The sequence below is a fragment of the Diorhabda sublineata genome, chromosome X, assembly GCF_026230105.1.
Source record: "Diorhabda sublineata isolate icDioSubl1.1 chromosome X, icDioSubl1.1, whole genome shotgun sequence".
NCBI lineage: Eukaryota > Metazoa > Arthropoda > Insecta > Coleoptera > Chrysomelidae > Diorhabda > Diorhabda sublineata.
This window is the reverse complement of record NC_079485.1, coordinates 31128346-31141662: the sequence shown is the minus strand read 5'-3', so window position 1 is coordinate 31141662 and position 13317 is coordinate 31128346. Positions and strand designations below refer to the sequence as shown.

Sequence of the window (13317 nt, the reverse complement as noted above, 5' to 3'; positions counted from 1 at the left end):
CAGTCATTTGAACATAAAAGACATCTAGCTGATGTATTATTTAACCGAAGTTTCTTTATGGTTAATGAAACACGGGAAAAAAGCCTTTCTGCCGGTACAGATGTGGCTGAGAAAATCCCTCGCAATCGCATTCAAGACGGAAATTATGATGCGGCTTTGAAAAAATTCGAGGCTTTTGCGAGACTCGCGGGTAACTACACTGGCGAGCAAAAAATTGAGGTCACTTCAGAAATTGCGAAAAATTTTAGCGTCAATATTGATGAGAATTAGTAGGCGTTAAAGCAAATTTGAGAGCTGTCATTAGCTGTCTTTCGATGTATTAGAGTACGACTAACGATTGCAAAGTATAGTGATTTAACAGGCCCATAATGCCTTTAGATCCGATGGTCGGGGTCAACGTACAACTGCAAGAATTATTGGTGCTAGTCTCTGTGGTTTGCAAAGGATGTACCAGACTGGCCTGATCACTAGTAGACCAGGATCTGGGCGAAAAAGAGTTACCACTCAACGAGATGACCGTTTTTTGGTGTCCACAAGTTTGCGGAATAGGACAGCTACTGCGGTTTCACTGCCAGTGTATTTAAACCTATAACAGTTAATCAACTATCAAACCCTGAATCACGAATTTTTTGTCCTGCAAAAACAAAATACCTTTGGATAGCTTTCCGCGTCTTTTCTCTTTAATTTCTTGCCGTAGAGTGGTCAGTAATGTCGAATAGTAATCTCCAGTTGTTTTTTTACCCTTATCAAAAAAAGCAATCATGATTACTCCATGGCAATTCCAAAAATCTGAAGCAAGAACTTCTCCAGCAGATTTTGGATACAAAACTTCTCAGGTCCTGGAGAACCAGAGTGTCGCCATTCCATCGATTGTTGTTTTGTTGCTTGATCGTAGAAATGTACCCAAATCTTATCCATAGTAACAATTCCGTTTAAGATTTCAAATCGAGCACAGATCGAACGCGATGCTTCTATCCTTGCACGCTTTTCGTCAACATTCAAACGTTTGGGGATCCATTTTGCAACAATTTTTCTCATGTCCAAATTGATGTGAACTATATGATGAACGCGTTCGTATGAAATATTGAGTGCTTCAGATCAGATCCGTTTTAGCCCAATTCGACGGTCTGATGAAATCATATCCTGAACTGCATAGATATTTTCAAAGTTATTTTTCGTTACTATGCAAATGCAATATTTTGTTTATCCGTGGACCTGGTCTAGGCTAACTAGATATCAATACATCCTCGTACATATTATTTCGATCCAAAAATTTCGAAAAAATAGTGTGGAAAATCGCCGTCTAATTAGTTAGATCTGAAGTGCATTTGGGTGGTTGAGAAAGTACAATAAGCCAGGTCTTATATTATTCGTGCATAAATGCATAAGCAATAGTAAATTGAAGCCTAGTATTTTCTTTAATAATGTGCATATTGTAATAGGCAGCGCATTATAGTAGTCCTCGTTTGGCAAAGGCATGCCCGCCGCCTTAAGAATTATAATACGAGAACGAATGTATTAAGGGTGCAGAGAATGGCTGTAACCTTGCTTTTAATAAGATTATTTAGCATTATTTCATGGAATTAATGAGATCAAAAGCCTTCTACATCATACAACGCGGAGCAAATCCGACAATCTCAGACGCAAGTTTTATAACTGTTAGCGTTATTTTGTTTTTTATAAGCTTATAATATCGTTCAAATGAGCTTCATTCCTTTATACAGTATGAGAAAAATGAAAACGTTAACATAATAACACATAAATAAATGTTAAACATTTGCCAAATAAAGTTAAGATTACATCAATAAACAGTAGTATTGATATTTTCCTAACTTTTTAATCCTGACTAAAATATAGTATTTACAAAAAATAAAATTTTGTTCAGTTTCAATTTATACTTAATACAACTCCAGTTTTATCCAGAAACATAGGAGGAAAGTTCAAAATATTTTTGTTTAGTTTCAATCCCATATACATAGATTCGTGATTCGTCGCCTGTCACGATCTAATAGATCTTAATAGTCTTTCAAAGCACCGCGATTGAATGTTTTCAGCATTAAATGTATGCGAGTGGAGGTAATGCCCAAGTATGCCTCAATGTCACGGTATGTCACATGATTATCTTGCAACATCTGGCACAACGGCCGATTTTTGACGACATTCATCCTGTATCGAAATACGACCACGATTGAATTCGGAAAACAAGCGAAACATTTTGGTTCGAGATGGCGCTTCATCAACAAAAGTCGAAGCGAATTGATCGGCACTACTCACGTCATAGAAAATCGTCGCAGAAGATGTTCCAGATTCAATTCCATTTCTTGATCAAGATTAATGTTTCAAGTATCTGTAAACAACTTAAATAGCCCTCGTATGACAAAACGTTCTGAGTACGTTCTCCATTAAAAATGTCGAACTTTATGATGGCAATGTCAGATTTGACATATTCAAATCAATGTTGCCGTACCGCTAAACTTCAGTAGCAACCCCCGAGGTTAACTCGTGGTCTGTTGATAGATTGAAAACCAAGATCTCCAAATCTAAGGACCATTAATCACATAAGCATTCTGATAGGCCCGTCGTGCCAAACTTCAAATTACCAAAAGCAAATGATGTAGCCTGCAGTTTCATCCTCCTTCATGAAACAGCGGCTCTTCAAATCCTCCGTAATGCCCATAGTGTGAAGAGAGCGTCTTAGATGAGTCTGGTTAAAATTCCAGTCACTAGTCGAATTTCGCGCCTATTTAATTGCAGCAGTTGTTTCTTAAGAGAGGCAGAAGGCCCATCTATTTGTGTGTTTGCTTATCTAAACATTCCTAAGGTTTACGAGAAATTAATATACCTAGATAATGGATTAATAAATAGCAATGGGATCTAAAACGCAATGTTTCTTTATTTTTTTCCATGGGAGAACTTAATGTTGCCATAACTTCATTATGAGAGCTGTTGCTTTGCTTTTAACAAATTTTCTAATTAGGTTTTCCAATATGTGTATGTAGAATTCCATATTAACTCCAAATCACAAACAAAGTAACGGATAGTCGAGTTAATAAATCATCTTCAATACTTTCATTTTATATAAAACATCTAATACTGCTTTCTAGTAGGAATTTCAAATCCGATTCAATTCTAAAGTCACCCTGGACGAAGAAGACACTGTATCAAATATAAGTGGATGATAACACGTCGTGAAGATGGTTTTTTGATATACCCACGGATTAATTCTAAGTAATATGTAATATGCTAAATTCAGGACCGGATTAAGATTTATAAGTCCCGGGGCTAAAATAATGACGGGGCCCCCTTAAGGAATTTTGAAAATCCGGAAAAATTCACAAAATAATATCAATACGTTAGATTTGTGGTATCAACACATCAAAAAATACAGAATGATTTCCAAATGATGGGGCCCTCTTAAAGGGGTAAATATTTTTTAATATTTTTACAATATAAAGTTGGCCGCCCCTGTAAGGGTAAAGTTTAGATCATTACGAGGAAAAGATCGGAATTAGTTGGTTACCAGAGATTTGGAGATAAGACGGGAATAATAAGAAGCATATATTACCAAGTATTTGTACGTAGGTTTTCAGAGCGAGATTAGGTGCTTAAAAGCAGACTTTGGAAACCGTGTTTTCCCGGATTTATCTTAGGTTCAGCTACTATTCAAATGAAAGGCACAAAATGTTATGATTTATACGTTCGTCGTTAGGTTGTTACTCGAGTGCTTCAATGGCTGTTTAACTTATTTTTGACTCAATTTCTACGACTTTGTGGACGGGAATCAACTTCAGTAATTTGGATAGAAGAACGCATATTTACGTATTAATAATTAAAACAATAAAATTAAACTTTATTTTCTCGTTTTTGATATTAAAACATTTTATTTTTGAATATTACTGAATTTATTTGGTAATTAGTTTTATATCGCAACATCTCTGTAAGAAGTTAATCCAGTACGTTAGGAATTACCAACAAACAAGCGAGAAGGTTCCTTCTAAAATCTTAACCTCGTTCTCTTCGCCGTTGCTTCCGAGATTTAATACTAATGAATAGTTGTAAGCTCTTTGTTGAATTTAAAAAACGATCTACTTATCAAGAGTTAAGATCGTGAATGTTTACATCAACAAGTATTTTGATTGCAGTATTTTCCTTGCCGGTTACAAGAAGGGAGGGAGTTAGGCGGCAAACAACCTCAAAATTGTATGACTTTAAACAGAACCGGACTTAGGCATGGGCCAACCCGGGCGTGCGCCGGGGGCCCCCGCTGCGGGGGGCCTCGCGACGAGCCATATGATTGATTTTTAAATATATGAATGCAAGCGAAAAAATACATCCATAGCCAATGTTCAGAATCAACATAAATTTTTTTATACGCAATCATTTTAAAAGTTGCGAAAAATCATACTAAATCAATATAGCGTATTGTGTATTGAAAATGAGCTACTGAAATCGATTGACTGCACTAGTGTTATTGAAGAATTTGTAGGTAGCAAAATAAGAAAAAAATGTTTTTAATTTATGAACGTAATTTTGTACTATTTTTAGTTAGAAATAATGAATAAATTGACTATAATGAAAAATCAACTTGATGTAAGAATTCACGTAAAACTTACATAGGCCCCTTAAGTATTTTGGCCCGGGGGCCACGATGACTCTAAGTCCGGCTCTGACTTTAAATTATTTTCGATTATACACACCATATTTCGTTCTAAACGAGTTCTTCAAATGAATGAAAAGTTTTAATGTCATTTCATTTTTCAATGGCAAACTTTGATAATAAATTAGAAGACGAAGAATCACGATATAAATTTTTAATTCAAAATTTCAATATATAAGGAAAAGCATTTTGAGGTTAGGTTTCTGACATATACTACTGTCTTATTTGTATTGTTTACTTGGGGTTTAGTTCATTATTTATATACTAGTTTTTTCTGTATTCCTTACTCTGTGTTTTCAGTAACTTCTAGTTCTGTATTTTAGTTTAGTAATTTTTCCAAAACTTTCTATTTTCTAATAATTAATTTGAGGCTAGTTGATTTCTTCTAAAGTGTCTCATTCATCTAAATACAAACAATAAAAGATGAAGTTATTAAAAACTATGAAAATCTTGTCCCATATTTTCATTTCAATTTATCACAAAAAATCAAAAATAAAACTATGAAAGTCTTGTATATTTTTTTAACAAAAACTAAAAACAAAATGGGGGCCAGTGACGTTACGAACATAACCAATAAAACAACATTGATTCAGCACTTAGGTATCATTAATTAATTCTCGCTGATTGTTGTTAAATTGATTTTCTAACACAAATGAATTAGTAGTCTTTATCTATGCTACGTTAACCACGTGGTCATTAATGCCGAAGAAATAGCGTTTTCACATCTACCGACACGACACCGGTGGCTTTTGGACTCAACAAGACAATAATGAAAGCCACGAATATCTGGCGGTTAGACCGTTGCCAGTGAGTTAACTGCAGCCATTATATAACTCATCATTCCTCTTCTATCTCTAAAACGTTCCATACAAACCTTTCATTGTTTGAAACATCTATAAAGTCATCAAGACGCGTTCCGATTTTACATTCAAATCTTGTTCCTTTAAATGTAGATTTAGGTGGATGGTCTACGACTGGTATGAAATTGGATTGGTGGAAACACCTTGACAAAAATGCGGATGAGTCTGCGTTACCCATATAGAATTTTACGATGGGTCCAGTAAAGACCCAGACTTGGGCCAAGTATGTATAACTGTGGCCTTAGCTTGGAAGCCATTATTTGCCCAAACTTGGTGGGACTCTGGGAAGATAATAATGTCCTTCGCTTGGTTAGCAAGCCTGGACCAGGCCTGATTGTCTAGATAAAACCAAGACTGGTCTGCAACCCTGGGCCAGGCTAGTTGCTTGTAAAAATAGATTTTTAATATATTGTTAATTTATAGTTTCCTGACTGACTATAGGATGGCCGAGGTCGGGTTACCCAGAGTTATGCCAGGCTTGGGAGAATATGGGATGGCCGAGTTAAGGTTACCTTGGGCCATCATTGGTTTGCCAAGGCCGTTTTTTGCTTTACCGCTTCCATCGACTCAAATCGGGTCCCTTTCAAAGCAGATCTTTTTCTAACCTTTCAAGGAAATCTGAGCAGACCCGTTGACGCAAGAGCTTCTTTTGGTCAGGAGTCAGATTTTTTGGCACCAACTACGCACAGACTTTTGTTACGTCGTGTAAATTTTTTCTAACCATTTCTTTATCGGCATTTACAGCCTCGGCTCATGCTCATTCGACGATCTGCACGCACAATTTGGTTGATTTTGGTCACTGTAATCTTCAGTGCTCTCTCGGCCCTCACTGAAGCGCTTACGCCACCCAAAAACACGCGCACGATATAGAGTATTGTTCCCAGAGGCCTCTTGCAACAATTTATAGCACTCAATCGGAATTTTTCTCAATTTAACGAGAAATTTGAGATTGATACCTTGCTCTGCGAGAAAAAAACACGTTCGTTACAAACCACTACTGTGCAAATATTATAATAGTGACGGAAACGTGTTTTGTAACGTGCATAGACAAGATATCTAGACTACTTGTTTTTTACCCCACCCGTCTAGGGCGTCCTCTAGGCGTGCAGTCTCGTTATTTAATAGCCAGACCTCGTTTTGAGTAGTTATATTATTAAATAATCGGTGATTCCATTTGAATTTGACTACTGGTCGAAAAAAAAACGAACAATCATAATTAATTCTGTGCGTATGTTTTAATTATGTTGAATGTATACTTGAAACGTATGCAATGGGAATCGGTACAATAAGTGTATTATGTTTCATTTGCCCATTGTTATTTCATTCATTTGTTTATAAAACATATTTGAGAACCTTGACCAAGCGATTATAAATCTTGTTCAACGTTGACGTATTTCTAATTTAATAGACTTAGATAATCTCATAAATAAGTTTTTCATGTTCAACGAAGATATTAAATTTATAAAATTATCATAAAGGTTGTACATTTATTTATTACGTAGATAATGATCCTGTTTCAGATACTCCTATCTCAGCTATGCAGATCAACAAATTCATCAGCAGGTCCACTTCCAGAAATTTCAGAGGAAAATCGACGGAAGTTTGATCAGTGGTGGACGAGTCAGGTAAACCCCCAAGCACCAGCTGTGCGATCACAGTTCGTGCCGTCTTATCCTAATCAATACTCGGTTCCACCACAACCTGCAACTCCTATGGAACGAACGATAAGTGAAACTCATCCAGCTATGCAAACAGTACACAGCCAATTTCCTACACAAAAAACTAGAATGAGAACAAGTTTTGATCCTGAATTGGAACTGCCTAAATTGCAACGATGGTTCACAGAAAATCAGCATCCGAGTCGGCAACAGATTCAACAATATGTGAAGGAGTTAAACAGTTTGGAATCTCGAAGGGGTAGAAAACCTTTAGATATAAATAACGTTGTCTATTGGTTCAAAAATGCTAGAGCAGCCCAAAAAAGAGCTGAAATAAGAAACGTGTCTACTCCAAACTTACAATGTCATTTAGGGGTGAATGGTTATAGTAATCATAGTCCGACGAACGGGGGTTTCCTGCTAGCAGAAAATTATTTAAATTCTGATCGACTAGCAGAACATAGAATAAAGAATAGCCTTGCTAGAAGACAGTTACCAAATTCTCATACATCTGATGAATTTTCTAACGCTGGTAGTGACATGGAAGATGAAGAAATGACAGAGGGACCACCGTCTAGTCCTACAGGACCTCTTTCGCTCACTACTCGGAGAGATTCGAGAGAAACTAGTCCTAGATCTTCCACGCCGCCTCCACCTCCCGATATACAAGTAAGCTTACGTTTAAGCAATTGATGTAATTTTACTTTAAAATAGATTCCCATATACAAGAGTTGTTTATATTTCTCAACCAAGAATAATCTCAATATTCTCTATATTCCACTTCTGCTGAGGTAGCTCTAAACTATTCGGTTAGAACAGAATGACGGTTTCTTTCTGTACCAAATCAATCCCACAACATGAAACTTCTTGTTAGTTGAAAATTCAATTACTTGACTTTTTCATTGGCATCTGCCGAGCAAATTGTTCTGTACCAATCGTCGTCTTATGTTGCTGTAACGCCATTAGAGCTACACGACTGGTTATGTCAAAGAAATATGATTTTTCCGCAAACAATTTGGATTTGACTAGACTTGAAAAACTAATTCTATATAATATATAACTAATATACGTAATATAACGTAATCTACTTTTAGTTCCAAATACTTTTCCTAGCGATGTTCAATAAGCTTGATACCCTTTTTATAATAAGAATCGTCAAGCTCCTCAAAATAGCCTTTAGCTGCCGACATCACCTCGTCATTTTTGGAAAATCTTTGACCACCCAAGCATTTTTTCAAGTCTGAGAACATAAAATGATCCGAGGGGGCTAAATCTGTCGAATAAGGTAGCAATTCAATAATTTTGGCCTTTGCAATACCGGATGTGTGAACTGGTGCATAGTCTTGATGAAACAACACTTTCTTCTTAGCCAAATGCTTGATTTCTTCGCTCAAACTTTGTAATGAGTTCGCATAATACTCACCGTTGATAGTTTTTCATTTTTCAAGATTATTAATGGAAATTACCCCAAGTGCATCTGCAAAAAAGCCGACGCCATGACATTGTCTACAGGCTGTATAGATTGTGTACTTCTCAAGCAACTACCGTCATCTCTAAATCAAGCCCGGTTCTTCTGGGACCATCCTTAGAAATAGGCGCTATATTCTTGATAAATTTCTGACATTGTTTGTCCTATTTATTTGAATACTTCCAGAACATCATGGGCTACATACAATTTTTTTTTGTTTCTACAAACAAGCTATTATAGACTAACTATTGGGTTCGCTACACATTATTATATTCGGTAAAAACAATAAGACACGTACTTTTGGAATGTTTAACATTATCTATCAGTCGATACGTCATACACTATTTATGTAATTAATCAAAGATTAATTAATTCAACAAATATTATTTCAAATGAAGGAAAAATGACATAAATATATTGGCATTGAATTGCCAAATTCATCAGTAAGCGAAAAAAAATCGCTTTTAATTGAAAATTAAACAATTAGTGCTGTACTGAACACACTGTTTTTACCACTACTGACAATTATACTGTCTGATATGAACGTTTCGATAACCAATTATCGTTTTCAGAGACCGAAGGTAAACAGTTTACCTTCAGTCTCTGAAGACAATAATTTTTAAAATAACGAGAGAGTGTAAAGTGCTAGCGGACCTAAAAGTCTAAGGATTTTAAGTATGTTGCTGCAATAAAGTCAGCACACCTTTTTGCAGCCTCCTGTGCTCCTTGGGAAGTAAGCAACTGACTGTTACAGATTGAAAATTGTAAAGAAGAACCGAAAGATGAACCACCATTCAACTCCGTTGTACACGTCAACAGCAAAACACCACTTTCAGACGTTGAAGATGAAGATATCGAATCCCAACCATCTCCTGCTCTAAATCGGCAGCTCTCGCAACGATTCTGTACCACTCCGCCTGCGAATGTGGATCATCCGCTCGCCGTTCCCCGAACTGTAGAAGGTATCGATAGATTAGCGGGATTCCCAGTCTTGCCAAATTCAATGTTTAGCCATAGTATTATGTATATGAGTCACTATATGCCTGGATTATCCCATCCGGCGACTTCCCCGCCAAGTTCATCCCTCGCTTTGGCCAGCTTAACCGCCGAAGAACGGAGAAAAAGGAATCGCACGTTTATAGATCCCGTCACCGAAGTTCCGAGGTTAGAACAATGGTTTTCACTCAATACGCATCCCTCACATAATTTAATTCTCAAATATACCGAGGAATTAAATTGTATGGCGTATAGACAGAAATTTCCTAGACTAGAACCAAAAAATGTTCAATTTTGGTTTAAAAATAGAAGGGCCAAGTGCAAACGGCTTAAAATGTCTTTATTTGATAATCAAACGGGTACATATCACAACGAACGAGATTGAAACACATAATTTCTGTGGATTATATTTGATAAAATTTTTTGAAAAATTTGAAAGTTGTACCTGTGTTACTAATTATGTAATAGGTAATATTATCTACAACCAATTTACTGAGAACTGTCGTTTATATGAAAACACTGTTCAAGGTGCTATTTATTAACAATTTTTTTCTGATATTTAATTTTATTAGAATATTGAACTCATTTTATTATAAAATATTTATTGGTTTAATATATTCCAAAAAAATTTTCAGTGGGGATTTATATAGTTATTTAACCGGGAAAAATTAAAAGCTTAAACTTTTGCTTAAAGCTTTTGAAAATATACAGAAATTCGTAAATAGATTTAATGCGTATTTCTCATTATCCAATATAATTCTAAAAACTTAATGTATTCGATTCTATCATATGAATTTGTTGTTTTAATTATTATTATTAAAAAAAACAGTTGGAACCAGTTCAGTACCTAAAACGTGCTCTTATCTGAAAATAATAAAAATTCTAGTTGATTGGTGAAAAGCTGGAAATATATCTGATTATAAATTGCTCTATAGATTGATACACAATGGTTTTCACAGATGTATTATAAATAATGCCCTAATTTCTTACACGTATACCGCCATAGCAGCCCCGCTCTAATCTTAATAAGGATCGACGCCCTTCTGACGCCCTAGTTTCTACGACCTGGTTTTGTAGCCCCTGTATATATTTAAAGGAACAAAAATTATAGAAAAATTGAATGGAAATAATAATAAAAGAAAATTATGATAAATTGAATATTAATGCTATTGTTTTTGTAGAGAATGAAACAAAATTGTTTTAAAATTAATTATTTATTTGTATTTAATAATCAACTATAATCTATTGGAAAAATGTATAAAAATCAATAATAAAATGTATATAACTACATATACAACTTACATTATATAAAATACATTATACATTGTATAAAAACTATTTTTCTTGCTATAAGCAATACTGGGGGGACCCACTGTTACAGCTCATTCATTAATCCCATACCTTTCTATTGTTTTGTAGCTTGAAAAATTTTTGATGTATTGCCTCGGTTTGCAGAGTGTTTGGTTCTAGGCCCGCACATTCCTATTCCAGTTCTATTTGCTCCTTTAGAGGCGTCCTGTACCATTTGATGGCATTTCGGTTTATTTTTCGTGTAGTTTTTTTTAACCCAATTGCTTCTACAGTTCAGTATCATATTAATTATAAGAACGAAAGTTTTTTATCCCTGGAATAAGAAATATGCATTTTTGATTTTAAGAAAAACTAAACTAGGATTAACTACAGGAAGGATATATATATATAGGACACTTAGCATGTATAAACATAAATCGTTCTCATGAATATAATGTTTGTGCTTATTCAGAAAGTAGTTTCTACTTTTTTTTCTATAATGAAATTATTCCATTTATAAGTTGTTATAATTGAAAATGCCAGCAGCAACTCTAAACTTTAATCAGAAACGTGTTTTCAACATTAAAATTTAGGGTTTTAGCATTTTCTAATGTCAAACATTACGTATTACGTCTTTCATAAGCCTGCTTTTCTTTTATGAATATAAAATCTCACTCTTTTTTTATATTTCCTCAATAGGACACAAAATATTATATCCATTTCATTTATTTATGCAAATAACTTTTCATTAATCAAGTTTTTGTAAAATTACTTATGTTATATAGTAAAAATGTTTTTTATAGTCAATTTTCCCATTTATATTTGAAGTATTTTCGGGAATATTATATTGAAGTTTCGAATAATAATAATAATAATAAATGAGTCCTGATGGGTATTGTGAAATAAGTCATGAGCAGTGTTTGAATATTTTCGAAATATTCGTATTTTTTCAATTGTAGGAAATTCTGATTAGTGTTGAGACAATAAAATTACGTGCCAATAGGTACTTTAATTGGTAATTGTTTTATTTTCAAAATGAATGTTATAGATTTCGTCAGTATTTTGATTTGAATGGTTAATTTTTATTTTAATAACAAAAGTGATAAGAAATTACCAAACTTATTGTATAAGTAATGAAATAATTATGGCAAAAGGTAGACAACCATCATTTCACCGTAGGTAAATGCAAGCTTGTTCGAAAAGTGTACGATTTCTAAAATACCAGACTTGTTAATTTGAAAAAACCTCAATAAAAAAATAATACTATACTCGTTTTTTGTTTATTGACAATATCTATTGTTTCAACTATTATATGTTTTAAACAAAAAATTATAAGCGATTATTTTACCAATGGATGAATTGTTTATCATGTTTAGGAATTTATAAATTATATATTTGTTAAAAATATTGAATAAATGTTGTCACTTACTTTACATTTTTGAAACATGCTTGCACGTGTTGTATATATTATACTGTAGTAGTTGAAAATATTAGAAATCTCTTCCAACATTTATATTTTATTTTTATTTTACCAAAGATTGTTATATAGGGTTAAAAAATGCGAATCAAATCTGCAGTCATTGTACAGAGTGAGGCAGATGTTTCGTTTGGACGAATCCAAATAATACATTTATATGAAACCTGATTATTTGCACAGAGGCATCAGTAAAATCCAGGATCAATATACTAAAAATGTATTATTCTACATACTTAATAGTTGTTGTGTATGTTGTAGTTAAAAAAAATGCAATGTCTTTGTGAAACGAATTTTCAAATTTTTGTTATATCTTATGTTACATATTTATATAACTCTGTATGTATGTAAATAAACTATTACAAAATTTCTACTTGCCTATTAATTCACCCTTTAAACACAATACAGAAATCAGTTTCATTTACTAAAAAAGGAGTTACATAATATTTCAATATCCAAAAACTTGATAAAGCAAAGTTTGCAGTTTTATTTAATTGGATACAGTACGAGGTATGCCTATTAAATAACGAAACCTTCAATATAAATCCTTCCTCTATCCCTACATCGCTCTAAACTAAACTTCCATTGTTCGAAAAGTCTTTTCTGTCAGTTCCTTCGAGACGCGCGGCGCTTTTTCTTTCACAACTTTAACAGACTCAAATCTTGTTTCTCTTAATGCAGATTTGACTTTAGGTAAAAGTCGCACGGTGTAAAGTCGAACGAATAAGGTGGGTGGTCTAACACTGGGATGTTATACTTGGCTAAGAACCTTTTGACTGGCGACCCGAACGTGAATCTCATCTCAGCCATTTTTAAAACACTTAAAGCACTGAATAACACGTGGAAGCGATTAACATTCATTGCCATACACTTGAGTCAATACATTGTAAGTTTCAGTGGCAGTTTTATGTGAA

General features: G+C 34.2%; 1 protein-coding gene across 1 annotated transcript in view; it reads left to right on the top strand.

Annotated features, from left to right (window-relative positions):
* The window catches only part of LOC130451692 (uncharacterized), a 70162-nt gene extending 57792 nt beyond the window's left edge, over positions 1 to 12370 (top strand). The window contains exons 4-5 of the mRNA XM_056790875.1: positions 7038 to 7844; positions 9398 to 12370. Of these exons, the coding sequence (XP_056646853.1) occupies positions 7038 to 7844; positions 9398 to 10024 (1434 nt within the window). The 3' untranslated portion in view covers positions 10025 to 12370. The remainder of the gene's footprint in view (positions 1 to 7037; positions 7845 to 9397) is intronic.
* The last annotated feature ends 947 nt before the right edge of the window (positions 12371 to 13317 follow it).